We start from the raw sequence: 13370 nt of genomic DNA on the forward strand, positions 1-13370 counted from the left end.
GTCCCAATGACTATGTTATCACTCAATCACCAAAATCATGAACTATGGCTTAATGAGGCCATCTTCGCTACACAATCCGCTCTAATTCTCTTCAATCCAATTAAAACCAAACAACCCCTCTCTGGGACCTTACATAGACTAACTTGAGGTCACCGGGGTAAGCTGACCCAAATAGTTGTGTGCTTGTATCCCAGCTCGGCCCATTTTATGAAGAACTATAGTGTTCTATTCAAGTATTATTAAACTTATCATTGCCGCGTCCAAGAGGGATCATTGGAAAGCTACCGAGGGCTTAAAAAATCAAGACGTTTATGTGCCTTTCTGAATTGTTCATCTTAATTTTAGGGAGAGGATAACATAGTTGCTTATGCAATGAAGTCAGTGGAGTGCGTTATGTTGGTCGGTTTGACGAAGCCATAATGAAGTGCTCAAATGAAATCTTTTATGCAGATCATTTTCAGGAAAACAATTTGTTTCATTTTTGGTCCTTGTTGCAAAAGGAATAGGAACGCTATTAATTACATGACCACGGAGTGTCAAAATTTGGAAACCATGGTGATGAACATCTTTGCCAAGCATGGGTGATGGTTTAGTAACAGGATATGTGCTGTTTTCATGGTGAATTTGGTCGGGCTATGCTTCTTCTTTGTTTTAATGATGAACGGGTTTGTGCATCCTATGTTGACATGGCGGCTGGCATTATTTTACCCTGTTATCTAAAATGTTGTCCCCATACTCTTGGGGCGTGGAAAGAAACCGTGGGATGCCTCTATGTTGCGCTCACTAGACGGCCACGGCTAACCGCTGGCGTACGCCTGCCGATCCTGCGCGTCACCGTCGAAGCGATTTGTTTTGTAGATCCTCCAATGCTCGCCATCGCATGTATCCTTGATTCTTGTCCACAAATTGTATATAGAGATAAATAAGTGATGACTTTCTTGTCACAGATCTATATCATTTTCTACCAAAGAAAGTAACCAATGATAAAAGACTGCATAGAAGAAAACCATTGATGAAATATTTGTCTCATGGATTGAGGCGAAAATTATGTTCAAAGTTGTATCTTCAGGATTTTGCCCAAGTCAGCACAAAAATCTCATCCAAAGAAAAAAATATATTGAATGTGTAACTATAAAATGTGCATCCGTAAAAATATTCTATTTCCTCTTGTCTCATCTGTTCGAAAAGAAATAATCTAGATAGTGACGAACAGCATGCAGCTTCCGTGGACGCGCCTATAGGTTGCGGTTATTGGACGGCTGTGCGCGTAACGACGCTGCACGTCACGTCGCCGTGGATCCATATGGATAAGCTGTATAAGCTGCCGTTGCTGTTGTATGCGTCCTTGATTCTTGTCCACAAACTGCATGGCTACAGTACAAAAAGGTTCTTAGCATCTTGATATCGTGTACCACAAACCCATCGTTTCCTTCTCAGTGGTCATTGTTCGATGTTCAAAATTGATGGTGGCCATAGTTCGATATTCACACTTACTCCTTCCGTTCTAAATTGTAAGTCATTCTAAGAATTTTGAAGAGTCAAAGTATCTCAAGTTTGACCAAATTTATATGATAATATAATAACATTTATGATGTTAACTAAGTATCATTAGATTCTTTATCAATTATATTTTCATAGTATATCTATTTGATGTCATAAATCTTTATATTTTTCTCTATAATTTTGGTTAAACTTGAGATGCTTTGACTCTCCAAGATTCTTGGAATGACTTACAATTTGGGATGGAGGGAGTATATCTGACTATAGATTCTTTGCATTATATTTTAGAATCCCTCCGTTTCCAATTATAGGTCATTTTGGTTTTCTACGTTCATAGATATTTGTATGCATTTAGACATACACTATATTTAGTGCATAAAAAACCAAAACAACCAACAATTTGGGACGAAGACGAAGGGAGTAGTTACTGGATAAGATGAAAAAATCATTAAGCTGACTCGGTGGCCTGTTTTTTCAAATTGCTCTGATTATACCTAGTTTTCTTTTAAAATCCATGTTAGGTTATTTAGCCATACCCATCGGGTCCATGAAGCTCATCTTAGATGGCTGTTAGCCTCAACTACCCGCACAACTGAATTTTCAGCCATTTAATCTTCATCAACATTTTATCCAAGTATACTATATTTTACCTCTAATAATCATCTTATTTCTTCAACTACCTCCTTCTTAAGCATATGGTGGCGTAGCAAAACCCGGCCGGTGCCCCAGTCCCGTGCTCTTCCCATCACAGGGTAACTAGTTGATGCCAAAACCAGCGAGTTCCACTTTGCAAATCCTTACAAATTTTGTGGCACGTAATTAACGTCACATTTTTGTATTCACGACATGATTTTATTTTGGATGACGGTCAAACTACGGCATCCAAAAATCATCTTCTAGAGCATTTGACCTGACCGATCTTCCGATCCCTATATTTACACGCGGTGACGATTGTTCAGTAGCAGTTCACTAGGACTGTAAAAAGCAAAGTCATCAGTAGCAGTGTTATGGCCACGGCGGCGCCCCACTTCGTTTTGGTGCCGCTCCCGGCGCCGGGCCACATCCTCCCCATGCTCGATCTTGCGCACCTCATCGCCATCCATGGCGCGCACGCCACCGTCGTCCTAACGCCCGTGAACGCCGCGCGCAACCGAGCCGCCCTGGACCAGGCGGCGCGGGCGGGGCTCGCCGTCGACTTCGCCGAGATCCCGTTCCCGGGGCCGGCGCTGGGCCTGCCCCGCGGCTGCGAGAGCTTCGACGTCCTGGCCGACTGGTCCCAATTCGCAACATTCTACGACGCCCTGGCGATGCTCGCCGACCCGCTCGAGGCGCACCTCCGGTCGCTGCCCCGCCTCCCGGACTGCCTCGTCGGCGACTCCTGCTGCCCGTGGACGTCGGTCGTCGCGCGGCGGCTCGGCGTCCTCCGGTTCGTGTTCCAGGGCCCGTCAGCCTTCTACCTCCTCGCCGCGCACAACCTCGACAGGCACGGCGCGTACGACGCCGCCGCCGACGACCTCGAGCCCATCGAGGTGCCGGACTTCCCCGTGCGCGCCGTGGTGAACAGGATGACGTCGCTGGGGCTCTTCCAGTGGCCGGGCCCGCTGGAGAGGTTCCGGCGCGACACGGTCGATGCCGAGGCCACCGCCGGCGGGCTGGTGTTCAACACGTGCGCGGCGGTGGAGGGCGCCTTCGCGGAGGGCTACGCGGCGGCGCTCGGCAAGAAGCTGTGGGCGGTCGGGCCGCTCTGCCTCGTCAACGCCGACGCCGGCGCCATTGCCGGGAGAGGCGATGAAATCGCTGACTTGCTGGACGCCGATGACCGGATCGTGCCATGGCTCGACGCGCGTCCGGCGGCGTCCGTGGTCTACGTCAGCTTTGGCAGCGTCGTGCGCCTGTTCCCGCCGCAAGTCGCCGAGCTCGCCGCCGCGCTGGAGGCGTCGCGCCGGCCGTTCATCTGGGCGGCCAAGGAGACAGCGGCAGGCGGCGGCCTCGACGCCGGGTTCGAGGACCGCGTGAGGGGCCGCGGCCTCGTCGTCCGCGGGTGGGCGCCGCAGATGACCATTCTGTCGCACCCCGCCGTCGGCGGCTTCCTGACGCACTGCGGGTGGAGCTCCATCCAGGAGAGCCTCGCCCATGGCGTGCCAATGGTGACGTGGCCGCACTTCGTGGACCAGTTCATGAACGAGGTGCTGGTCGTGGACGTGCTCGGCGTCGGCGTCCGCTCCGGCGCCAGCGTGCCGTTGACGCACGTGGCGCTCGTGATGCCCGGCAAAGTCGTGAATGTGCAGGTCGGGAGGGAGGATATCAAGAAGGCGGTCGCCGAGCTCATGGACGAGGGGCCGGCGGCTGCGGCGAGGAGAGTGAAAGCGATGGAGCTCGGCAGAAAGATGAGAGCGGCGATGGCCGAGGTCGGGTCGTCGCAGACCGACGTGATGGACATGGTTCGTCACGTTACTGAGGTTGCAAAGAAGAGCAGGGGATGACGGTAGACTGGCGGTGCTGGGCTGCTGCGCTGGAGGAGGGGAGAAGTAAGCAGACTAGGCGAGAGCAGAAAAAATTGGCGGGTTGGGCTGAATGAAAGGAAAAGAAAAGAGCAGGAGAAATAGAGGTTTTATAGGTCTGGTTTGGGGTTGGCCCAGACTAAGGGTTTTTAATTTAGAGAGCTTTATTTAAATTCGAAATTTAAATACAAATATTTAGATAAGTCTGGGGTTTAAGATATTTTTTTAAATTCAAATGGTATTTCAATAAAGTTTGAGACCTTACATAGGGTTACAATTTAGGTGGGGTTTTTTAATAGATTTGTTGGTGAGGGATATGGGTACCCATGGATCCCCACCAACCAGGATACTGGCCGGTCCTGACAAGTTGGCCAAGGACATGAAGATACTTAGAGTACACGTCAAGGAGGTCGAGTGATTCAAATCAGCTCGGATATTGCGGGATACGTATTGTAATCCAACTCAGATCACCTTCCATGTAACAACTGAGTAGATTAGATTCAAACCGACTTGTAACCCTAGGTCGTCAGCCTATATAAGGCGGCCAAGGGTGCCTCCCAAGGGCAATCCAATCCAATCTGTAAACCACGCACTAATGCAAAGGAATATAAACCACCAGCATACAGGACGTAGGGTATTACTCTTCGGAGGCCTGAACCTGTCTAAACCCTTGTGTTCTCGTGATCACCTTCGAGTTCTTTATCTCGCGATCGTCTCTGCCTACAAATCCATAGGCAACTCCTCCAGGTGAGGCTCGGCTCTAGCTCCCTCACTAGATACCTGCTCGACCTCGGAGTTGACCACAGCAGCGTCCGCAGCCTCGGAGCCGACTACGCCTTGTTGCGGCATCGAATTTGGTACAACTTCTTCGGTGTGACCATCTGTTCAATAGTGTGGCTGCTCGTCCCCTCGGTTTGGGTCAAGCAACCAGTGAGCTGCGCACCACATTCATCATCTAGCACGGCATTCCTGCATTGTCAATGCAAGAAGCAATTTATACAGGAAAGGCAGCAAAGCAACCACGACAGGTAGCAAAGCAACCACAAGACAAACAGTATAACCATATTGCACTTACATGGTGCTCTTCTTCACCCAGAACTTGGGGCCTTGAAACATCTCCACTAGACCCCCGCGGATCTTTGCCTTCAACATCTACCTGACCCGCTCCATGTCGGCCACGCTCTTCTCAAGGAGCTCTGAATTTTTCTTCTCGGTTGTCGGGCTTGCTTGACTCCTCGTATGCTTTGCTGGCCGACTTGGCTGCTAAAGCTGTGCTCGGGGCAGTCTTCTCCTTCTTGCTAGCCATCTTTCTCTTGCCGCTCGGCTTCTAAATTTGGGAGGACGCAAGCTTCTTCACGACCTGCCGTGTCCGGCATCCCACTGGTTCGAAGCCCTCGGCCTGGCCGACCTCTTCCGGCACACTCTCATCAGACCCGATGGAGTAGTCTGATTCCCAATCAAGGCTGGCAGGCAGCTGGTCAAACTCGTCGATCGGGCGAAACTTGGGTCGTTGTTGCTCAGCACCTCTAGGAAGTGGTGCCGGGCAAAAGAATTCAAATTTGCCATTCTGGTTACTCAACACGAATAGTCAGAGACAACACAACAGCAAAATAGAAATGCCAAATGAATGTGGTTAAAATCATACCAGGTTGGCTGGCCTCTTGAGGGAATATGCTTTGTGGCGGCTATTGTTCCTTATAAGGCCACCAAAAAACTCGAACACCCGGTTGGCAACTTCTTCCTTGGTCACCTTTCGCTGGACCTCCCAGGTCGGATCAAGTGGCCCTGTATACTCATACACCGGATGGACCCTACTCTTGATCAGCTGTGTCAATCTCTAATAGAAATTGATGCTTACAGCCCAGGCTATGAGTCCATGCACCTTCAAGTTGGCGATCTTCTCTAGCAGCTGCTTCACTTGCACCTGCTCCTTCGAGGTTGGCTGGTTCGACCACTCGGGCATGGTAACTGGCCTGTATCCAGTACGCGGCGGGAGCTCAGGCTGCTGATTGGCGACTGTGAACCACTCCTTGTGCTAGGCCTTGTTGGATTCCTTCAACTAGAGGTCGAAGTACTCATGGACTCTCTTAGGCTGCAAAGAAAATCCACATCCCCAAATCACTCTGAGCTTCCCCTTGGTTGACACAACTTTCAACTGGTAGAAGTACTTCCACGGATCAAAATGCGGAGGAATGCCTTAGTATGCCTCACACAGATGGATGAAGATAGTGATATCCAAAATCAAGTTGGGGTTGAGATGTACCAGTCCGAATCTTGTAGTAATGCAGCAACCTGCAAAAAGAAGTCCCTGCATGGGATCTCGAATCCGCGCTCAAAAATGATACGAAGACCATTATCTTCATCTTGTCCTTAGTAGGGAAATCCTGCCCAGCGGTCACCTTATAGTCGAGTAGCCCCTTGGGCTCGAGGAGACCCCAGTTGACAAGCGCCTGGATGCGCTCCTCCGTCATCATGAATTTCATCCAAATTGAGGATGGATCCAGTATCTGTGCCTAGGCCATTTCCTCAGTTTCTACTCCTTGCGATTTGGATCTAATAACCGCTAGGGTTTTGATGCGCATACGGTGGTGCGGTGGCCTAGGCGGTGACGAAGTGTGCGTGAGCAAATTGAAAATCACGGCGGCGCAGCCTAGGGTTCACGAGCATGGTGGCGATGTGCTCTGTGGAGTGTGGCGGATGGAAATGAAAACGGATCTGAGCCCTTGGGCTTTTGAAGGACGTGAAAATGTAACCCTAGTGACAGAATCTGCGTGTTTTCCATTATTATGGCGTACGCGTCGGACGGAATCCATGGGTTTTCCATTATGTTTTCAAAGACGTGCCTCTGTGGCTCCATCGCTCCTCGATCTCAGGGGCTAGACACCTATTTCAAGTCGGTGTGCCTCCTACCTCCGCCAGTCCTTGTCCTCGGGGGCTGGGCGCCTCTTTCAGGTCGGCGTGCCTCCGTGGCTCCGCCAGTCCTCGTCCTCGGGGGCTGGGTGCCTCTTCTAGATTGGCATGCCTCTGTGGCTCCGCTATTTCTCATCCTCAGGGGTTGGCCACCTACTTCTGGTCAACGTGCCTTCGTTGCTCCACCAGTACTTGTCCTCGGGGGCTGGGCGCCTACTTCTGGTCGATGTGCCTTTGTTGCTTCACCAATCCTCATCCTCGGGGGCTGGGTGCCTGCTTCTGGTCGGCGTGCCTCCGTTGCTTCGCCTATCCTTATGTTCAGGCACTAGGATCTGCTTCTGCGATCTATTTTTTCTTTTATGCCCATTGGACCGATTATACTAATCGCTTCAATACTCGCGGGCTACTCCTATGGAGTGCGTCTTGCAACACCCTTCATGTCCTTCTCTTTGACCTACTAGATGCCCAACATCCATCAACTCGGCACTCGACTTCGCTCTGCACATATGGCTCTGCATTCACTCGGATTTACTTCTTTTTTGAGCACTACGCAGCCTCTCTGTCACTGTGATGCCATCGCAGCCAACTTCATTTCAAGCTTGGTTGCGGAGGCTTGAGGGATATGGGTACCCCATGGGTCCCCACCAACCAGGATACTGGCCGATCTTGATAAGTGGGCCCACCCAACCAGAACGTGCGGACCAAGGACATGGAGATACTTGGAGTACACGTCAAGGAGGCCAGGCGATTCAAATCAGCCTGGATATTGCGGGATACGTATTGTAATCCAACTCAGATCACCTTCCATGTAACAACTGAGTAGATTAGATTCAAACCGACTTGTAACCCTAGGTCGTCAACCTATATAAGGCGGCCAAGGGCGCCTCCCAAGGGCAATCCAATCCAATCTGTAAACCATGCACCAGCACAAAGCAATACAAACCACCAGCATACAGGACGTAGGTTATTACTCTCCGGAGGCCCAAACCTGTCTAAACCCTCGTGTTCTCGTGATCACCTTCGAGTTTTTGGTGTCGCGGTCCTCTCTGCCTATAAATCAACCACTTGGGTAATCCCCTAGTGGACTACCGATCTACTAAATCCGACAGTTGGATTTAAATTTGAATGGAATTCATGGGTTCTAGAATTTAGGGAGAAAGGCAAAAACGTGCACACATACATGGTGATATTTTATGCAAGGTTTATTTCTAATGGAGCTTCGAATATCGCTAGCTAAGAAAACAAAAGAAATATATACATACACATTAGATTTGCACAAAAATTCAAAACAGCTCAGAATTTTTAGTGAATTTTAAATGTTCTAAAACGTGGGACGTTACACTACCACTTGTCTGAATCACCTTATGGTTCACTTTCCCTGTTTGATTGAGCTTCCTAGTAGCTTCTCAGCGTAAAAAGTCAAAAGCTCAAACAAACAGCGATCTTGTCGTGTATTTTCCAAAAAGTTGGAAGTCCAAAAAAGCTAAGTTTATATGGAAAGCTTGAAAGCTTAGTTTTATGAGTATTTCATAGCCTTTTGAGCTTAAAAAACTAAACACATGTTCTAAAATTTAGTGTGACTTTTTAGAAGAAAAAGCTAGCTGCAGCTTTCTTTCACACCACATTTGATAAGAACTCATGCCTTTTTCGATCGAATTTTAGAAAAAAAACGTGAGATTTGGTATAATACTCATGATGCGAGGCATTTTCTCCAAAGAGATTACCCACTGTCCACTGAAAATGCATGGCGTTAGCATTCTATGAACAAGGAGTCATGCCTATATTTAATAAACACTGGGTTTGTACATATGCGTTGCTACGGCCACCACTATATATTAGACCAATAAAACTCTGTTCACTACTGGATGTTGCAACTAACCGGTATTAGGAAACAAGACTAAGGGTGTGTTTAGTTTGTTGAATTAAATGGTTCAGGGACAGAATGGTGCATTTTGGATGGGATGATGCAGCACAGGATGGTACACCCACTTGTGTTTGGTTGCTTGTATATAAGACGTACAGGTTCATACATATTCTTGTTTGGTTGGATGGATGTCACTGGTAGAGAATTGGCCTTTAGTCCTGGTTGGTAGGGTGCATATCTCTCGAAAATCCATCCGGGATAAACCAACCGGGACAAAAGGGGGGGGTCTTTAGTCCCGGGTCTTTTAACCGGCAGTAAAGGTCCCCCTTTAGTCCCGGTTGGTGTCACCAACCGGGACTAAAGGGCCTGCCACGCCAGGCGCGGGACAGGCCCTTTAGTCCCGGTTGGTAAAAGCGACCGGGACTAAAGGGTGCCCCTTTAGTCCCGGTTGGGTTACCCTTAGTCCCGGTTGGATTCCAACCAGGACTAAATGGCGCGTGCATGGCACTGCCTGGCGCCTGAATTTTTCATGCATGCATCACGTACGTAGTACCGCGGCCCTTTTGTTAACCTTTAGTAGTTGAGATTTTTTTAGAACGAAATCAACTAGTATTTAAATGAATGGGATTTTTAATTATACAATTACTATATATATACACAATTCCTATACACAATTCATATACACAATTCAACTAGCTTAGTACAAATCGATCATAATTAGCGTGTATTATATATACAAATAAATCAAAGTATCTGTCTACAATCTTCCCGTCGTGGTGTTGCTGATCGGAGTGTCTAATTGTCGTCCATCGTAATAAAATTCTCCTTTTGGATCTACCACCTCGTCCATTAGGAATCCAATGAGACCTTCACATATTGTCGCTACTCTTTCTTCCTTCAAGAGTCCTTGTTGAATATTTAACATCTATAATTTGGAAATTTGTGAATGTTACACGAACAAATACATATAAGGAGCTAGAAAATAATTAACTAGTAATAGTTTTATTTTACGTACTTTAAAGTTGTGCGGCGTCATCTTCAGTCCCTTGGGTCCCATAAAACTGTGCATGTGCTCACAGATGTAGTAGCCACATAGATTATTCCCGGGTTCCTGTCTTAAGCACTTCAATGCGGAAAAAAATAAGTTATGAAATATTCGTGTTATACAATGTAATAAATGTGCAGACTTCATACGTACCGGGAAGTCTGTGTTCCATGTAAGTTTTTCTTTGAATGGACCTTTGTGTGTCCTTATGAATTGTTTCCATGCGCTGCGGATTAGAATAATGAATGATATAGTGTAACAGGGATAAAATTTAGGAAATAAACTTTTGCATAGAGATAAAGGTCCAGAATTATTACAAGCCTAGCATGTCTTGCACTTCTTGGTACTCCACTGGATCTTTCCTCAACAAATCGAAGACAGTGACGTGGCTTCTTTCAGGCTCAATTATAATAAGGATCCAGTGGAAGCTGCGTGCGTAAAATGTTCATGCATATTAGAGCTAACTAACATGTAGAGATAAGGAAAAAGACATCGAAAGTAGACGGTATACACACACTTACTTGAAGTTGTATGGAAGTAGTATGAAATCCTTGAATGTTTGTTTGTCTAGGAAATTGTATACTTCCACCAAGGTTTTTTCCGGCGCTAATTGTATCTGTTGTTGGTTAACTACAGATGGATCCATGAAGCCTATATGTAGGTACGCCTCTCGGCGGCATGTCTGAATTAGTATCCTACATGAAATGGAAGACGAAGTTAGTACGGTGACGCACGCCAAAATTTACATGTAGAGATAAATGGACACTTACAGAACCCAAGCGATGATCAGAGAGACGTCTAGGGCATCATGATGGTACACTGCGTATATATCCTTGAAGTCTAGCCACAACACTTTCTCCCCTTCGCCGTGAAAATCTATCGGTTTTACCTTCAGGCCGATCATCTCCCTCGAGTCGGCGGATGCCATCATGTACCATTGATGGAATGCGTACATCTTTGTTGATAGCTTCCGTACCAATGAAGGCTTTACTAGAGGTTTGCCTAGCTCATAAGGCCATCTCGGCTCAGGGGGCGGTGCAGTTGGCGTCTCAACTTGCCCTATGCATTCATCAAGTCCCAGACCTGTTTCTTCCATGAACTTCAATACATTTGCTTGTTGATCCAAGGGCATTGCTTTTACCCGTTGAGCATCTTTTTTTGATAAATGGCTGAGGTCGGGGACAGGACCGCTGGAAGATGACTTTCCTTTCCTTTTATCCTTTTCATCAGCCTTTACTAAAGCCCGTTCATAGTTTGATAAGAGTGGTATCCTTTTCTTGGCTCCTTCTTCCATCCTGATAAAAAAGTTTAAATCTCGCCGATTTACTGGCGGTGGCTCCATCTCCCTTGCTTTTTTTTATTCGGCTTGTTTCTTGAACCACTCACTGGCCTCTTGTTGAATTTCTGCCCACTGTTCCGCATGAGACATTGCCTCCCAGCGTTCCTTACGAGTCACTTCAGGCTCCTTTGTTTTCTTCTTTCTCTATCTTTGCTTGGGAGGCGGTGCTCGTGACTTCTTTAGTGGTGGTGCAGGTTCCTTCAAGGGGGCCGCTCTTGGTGCCGGCGACGGTGGTCGGGGAGGGGTGTTGTTATTGTCGTCATCGCTCCCAGCACCAGGATGTGGTGGAGATGGAGACCTTGATATAGATGGAAGGGACAATCCTGGAGCAGGAGATGCCGGTCTCGAGGTATGAGGAGAAGGTCGCTGCTGGGGATCTACAGGGAGCGGTCTTGAGCTCTGAGGAGATGGCTCCGTGCCGGGAATAATGATGTAGCGTTTTCTCCATAGAATGATCCCATGAAGCGCATCTGCCAATGTCTTTTCCCCGTCGCCTCCCGGGAGGTCGAGCTCTAGACCTTCATACTAGCTATCAACTATTTGCTCTACGCGGACGCTGGTGTAGCCAGGTGGAATCTCCATGCCATGACTGCTCTGCCCCGCCAGGGTTGCTAACGCACTCCCGTACGCTACCTGTACATATAGCAGAAGTAAACAAGTTGAACTCCGATCTCGAGGCCTGGATCAATTGACAAGATTGCATAAATATTATGTATAAGTATACCTTAATAGTGAGGTTGCCGACCGGTGCATGCAGCTCACATGAGATTCGTTGTGTGATGGCATCCACGGGGAACCGTTGCTCCTCCACGGGTAACCTTGGCGTCTGCGCATCGGGGACCCCTGTAAAAGCACAACTGCTCAAGAGGCGTTGAGAAGGGCTGGCGGTGTTAGGATTCGGCAATGCTCCAGATTGGGCCAACTCCGCAACTGCGTGGGCCACCCGCCGATTGATTTCATCCATTATTCTTTGTTCTTGTGCCTGCACTTTAGATTCTAGCATCTGCCACCAGCTCTCCTCGATCTGTTCCTTTCTTCGCTTCCAGCTTCTGTACGAGGCGCTGTCGCCTTGGAAAGCAAACTTCCACGGAACCACCCCAAACCCTCGGCAACGTCCTGGGTGCTTCGGATTACCGAGGGCCAATGTGAGCTCATCATTTTCTCGGTCCACCTTCAACCTCCCAGCCTTAGAATCTTCAATGTTCTTCACAAGATGTTCGACCTTCTCACGTATTGTGTCATTAAAAATCAACGTCCCATCCTCTTGGCTCAGGGAGCCTCCATGAGCGTAGTACCAATTTTTTGATCGTTCCGGTCATTCAATAGTTGCAGGTACGATTCCCCGTTCGATCAGATCTTGTTCCATCTTCCTCCACTTGGGAATTGCTGAGCCATACCCACCTTGCCCCAGATGATGGTGGTAGCCCTTCTAACTAGCATTTGTTGTGTTGGTCATGATCTTTTTCACACCGTCTTCACTCCTCTTATATTCAACAAATGCATCCGAGTGGTCCCTCAACTTTGGCCACGCGTTGAAGTCTGGAGTTCGGCCCTTCTTAATGTAGTGGGTATCCAGCATCTTCTTGAATGTCTGGAATTGTGTAGCCATCTTCTTAAGCGTCCACGCTTTGACATCCTTGTCACTATATCCTTCGGGGAATGTGAAATGTCTCTTCACGTCTTCCCACAACATATTCTTTTCTGTCTCCGGAAGGGCGTACGGATTAGTGCTTCTGCCCTTCCATTCTCTGATGCTGATAGGCACGTTGTCCCGGACGATTGCCCCGATCTGACTCACGTACTTCTTTGTTACTTTCTCGGGAGCAACCGGCCTGCCCTCTTCTGTCACTTCCGTGATGACAAGCCTCCCTTCCATCACCTTTGTACGACCTCGGGTCTTCTACCCTTGTGTCGATCCGGAGGGCTAACAATTCAAGATTCGTTAATTAGTACGTAGTAGTAACGGTGGCGTGAAACAATACAAGAATCGTTATATATACCTCGCCGGAACCTTCCGCCACGGCAAGGTGTTGCTGCGGCTGTTGCTCTTCATTCCCATCGGCGGACATGTTGAGGAACATGTCCGCCTGGGTGCCCTCTTCGTGTACGATAGTGGAACGTTGTCGCCACTACCATCACCAGCGATTATCTACTCCATGATATACCTTGCGGTCTCATCGTCTGCCATTTCAACTATTGATTGAATCATAC

General features: G+C 48.1%; 1 protein-coding gene across 1 annotated transcript; it reads left to right on the forward strand.

The window, feature by feature from the left end:
- Nucleotides 1-2200: 2200 nt before the first annotated feature.
- LOC101780493 (UDP-glycosyltransferase 73E1) lies at nt 2201-4282 on the forward strand. The gene has a single exon (XM_012848016.2). It carries the CDS (start codon nt 2508-2510, stop codon nt 3981-3983), a length of 1476 nt encoding a protein of 491 aa, XP_012703470.1. The 5' UTR covers nt 2201-2507; the 3' UTR covers nt 3984-4282.
- The last annotated feature ends 9088 nt before the right edge of the window (nt 4283-13370 follow it).

This window comes from Setaria italica, chromosome VIII (genome assembly GCF_000263155.2).
Source record: "Setaria italica strain Yugu1 chromosome VIII, Setaria_italica_v2.0, whole genome shotgun sequence".
NCBI lineage: Eukaryota > Viridiplantae > Streptophyta > Magnoliopsida > Poales > Poaceae > Setaria > Setaria italica.

Coding starts and splice junctions, on each gene's coding strand:
- LOC101780493 (XM_012848016.2), top strand. CDS start 2,508: ATGGCCACGGCGGCGCCCCACTTCGTTTTGGTGCCGCTCCCGGCGCCG.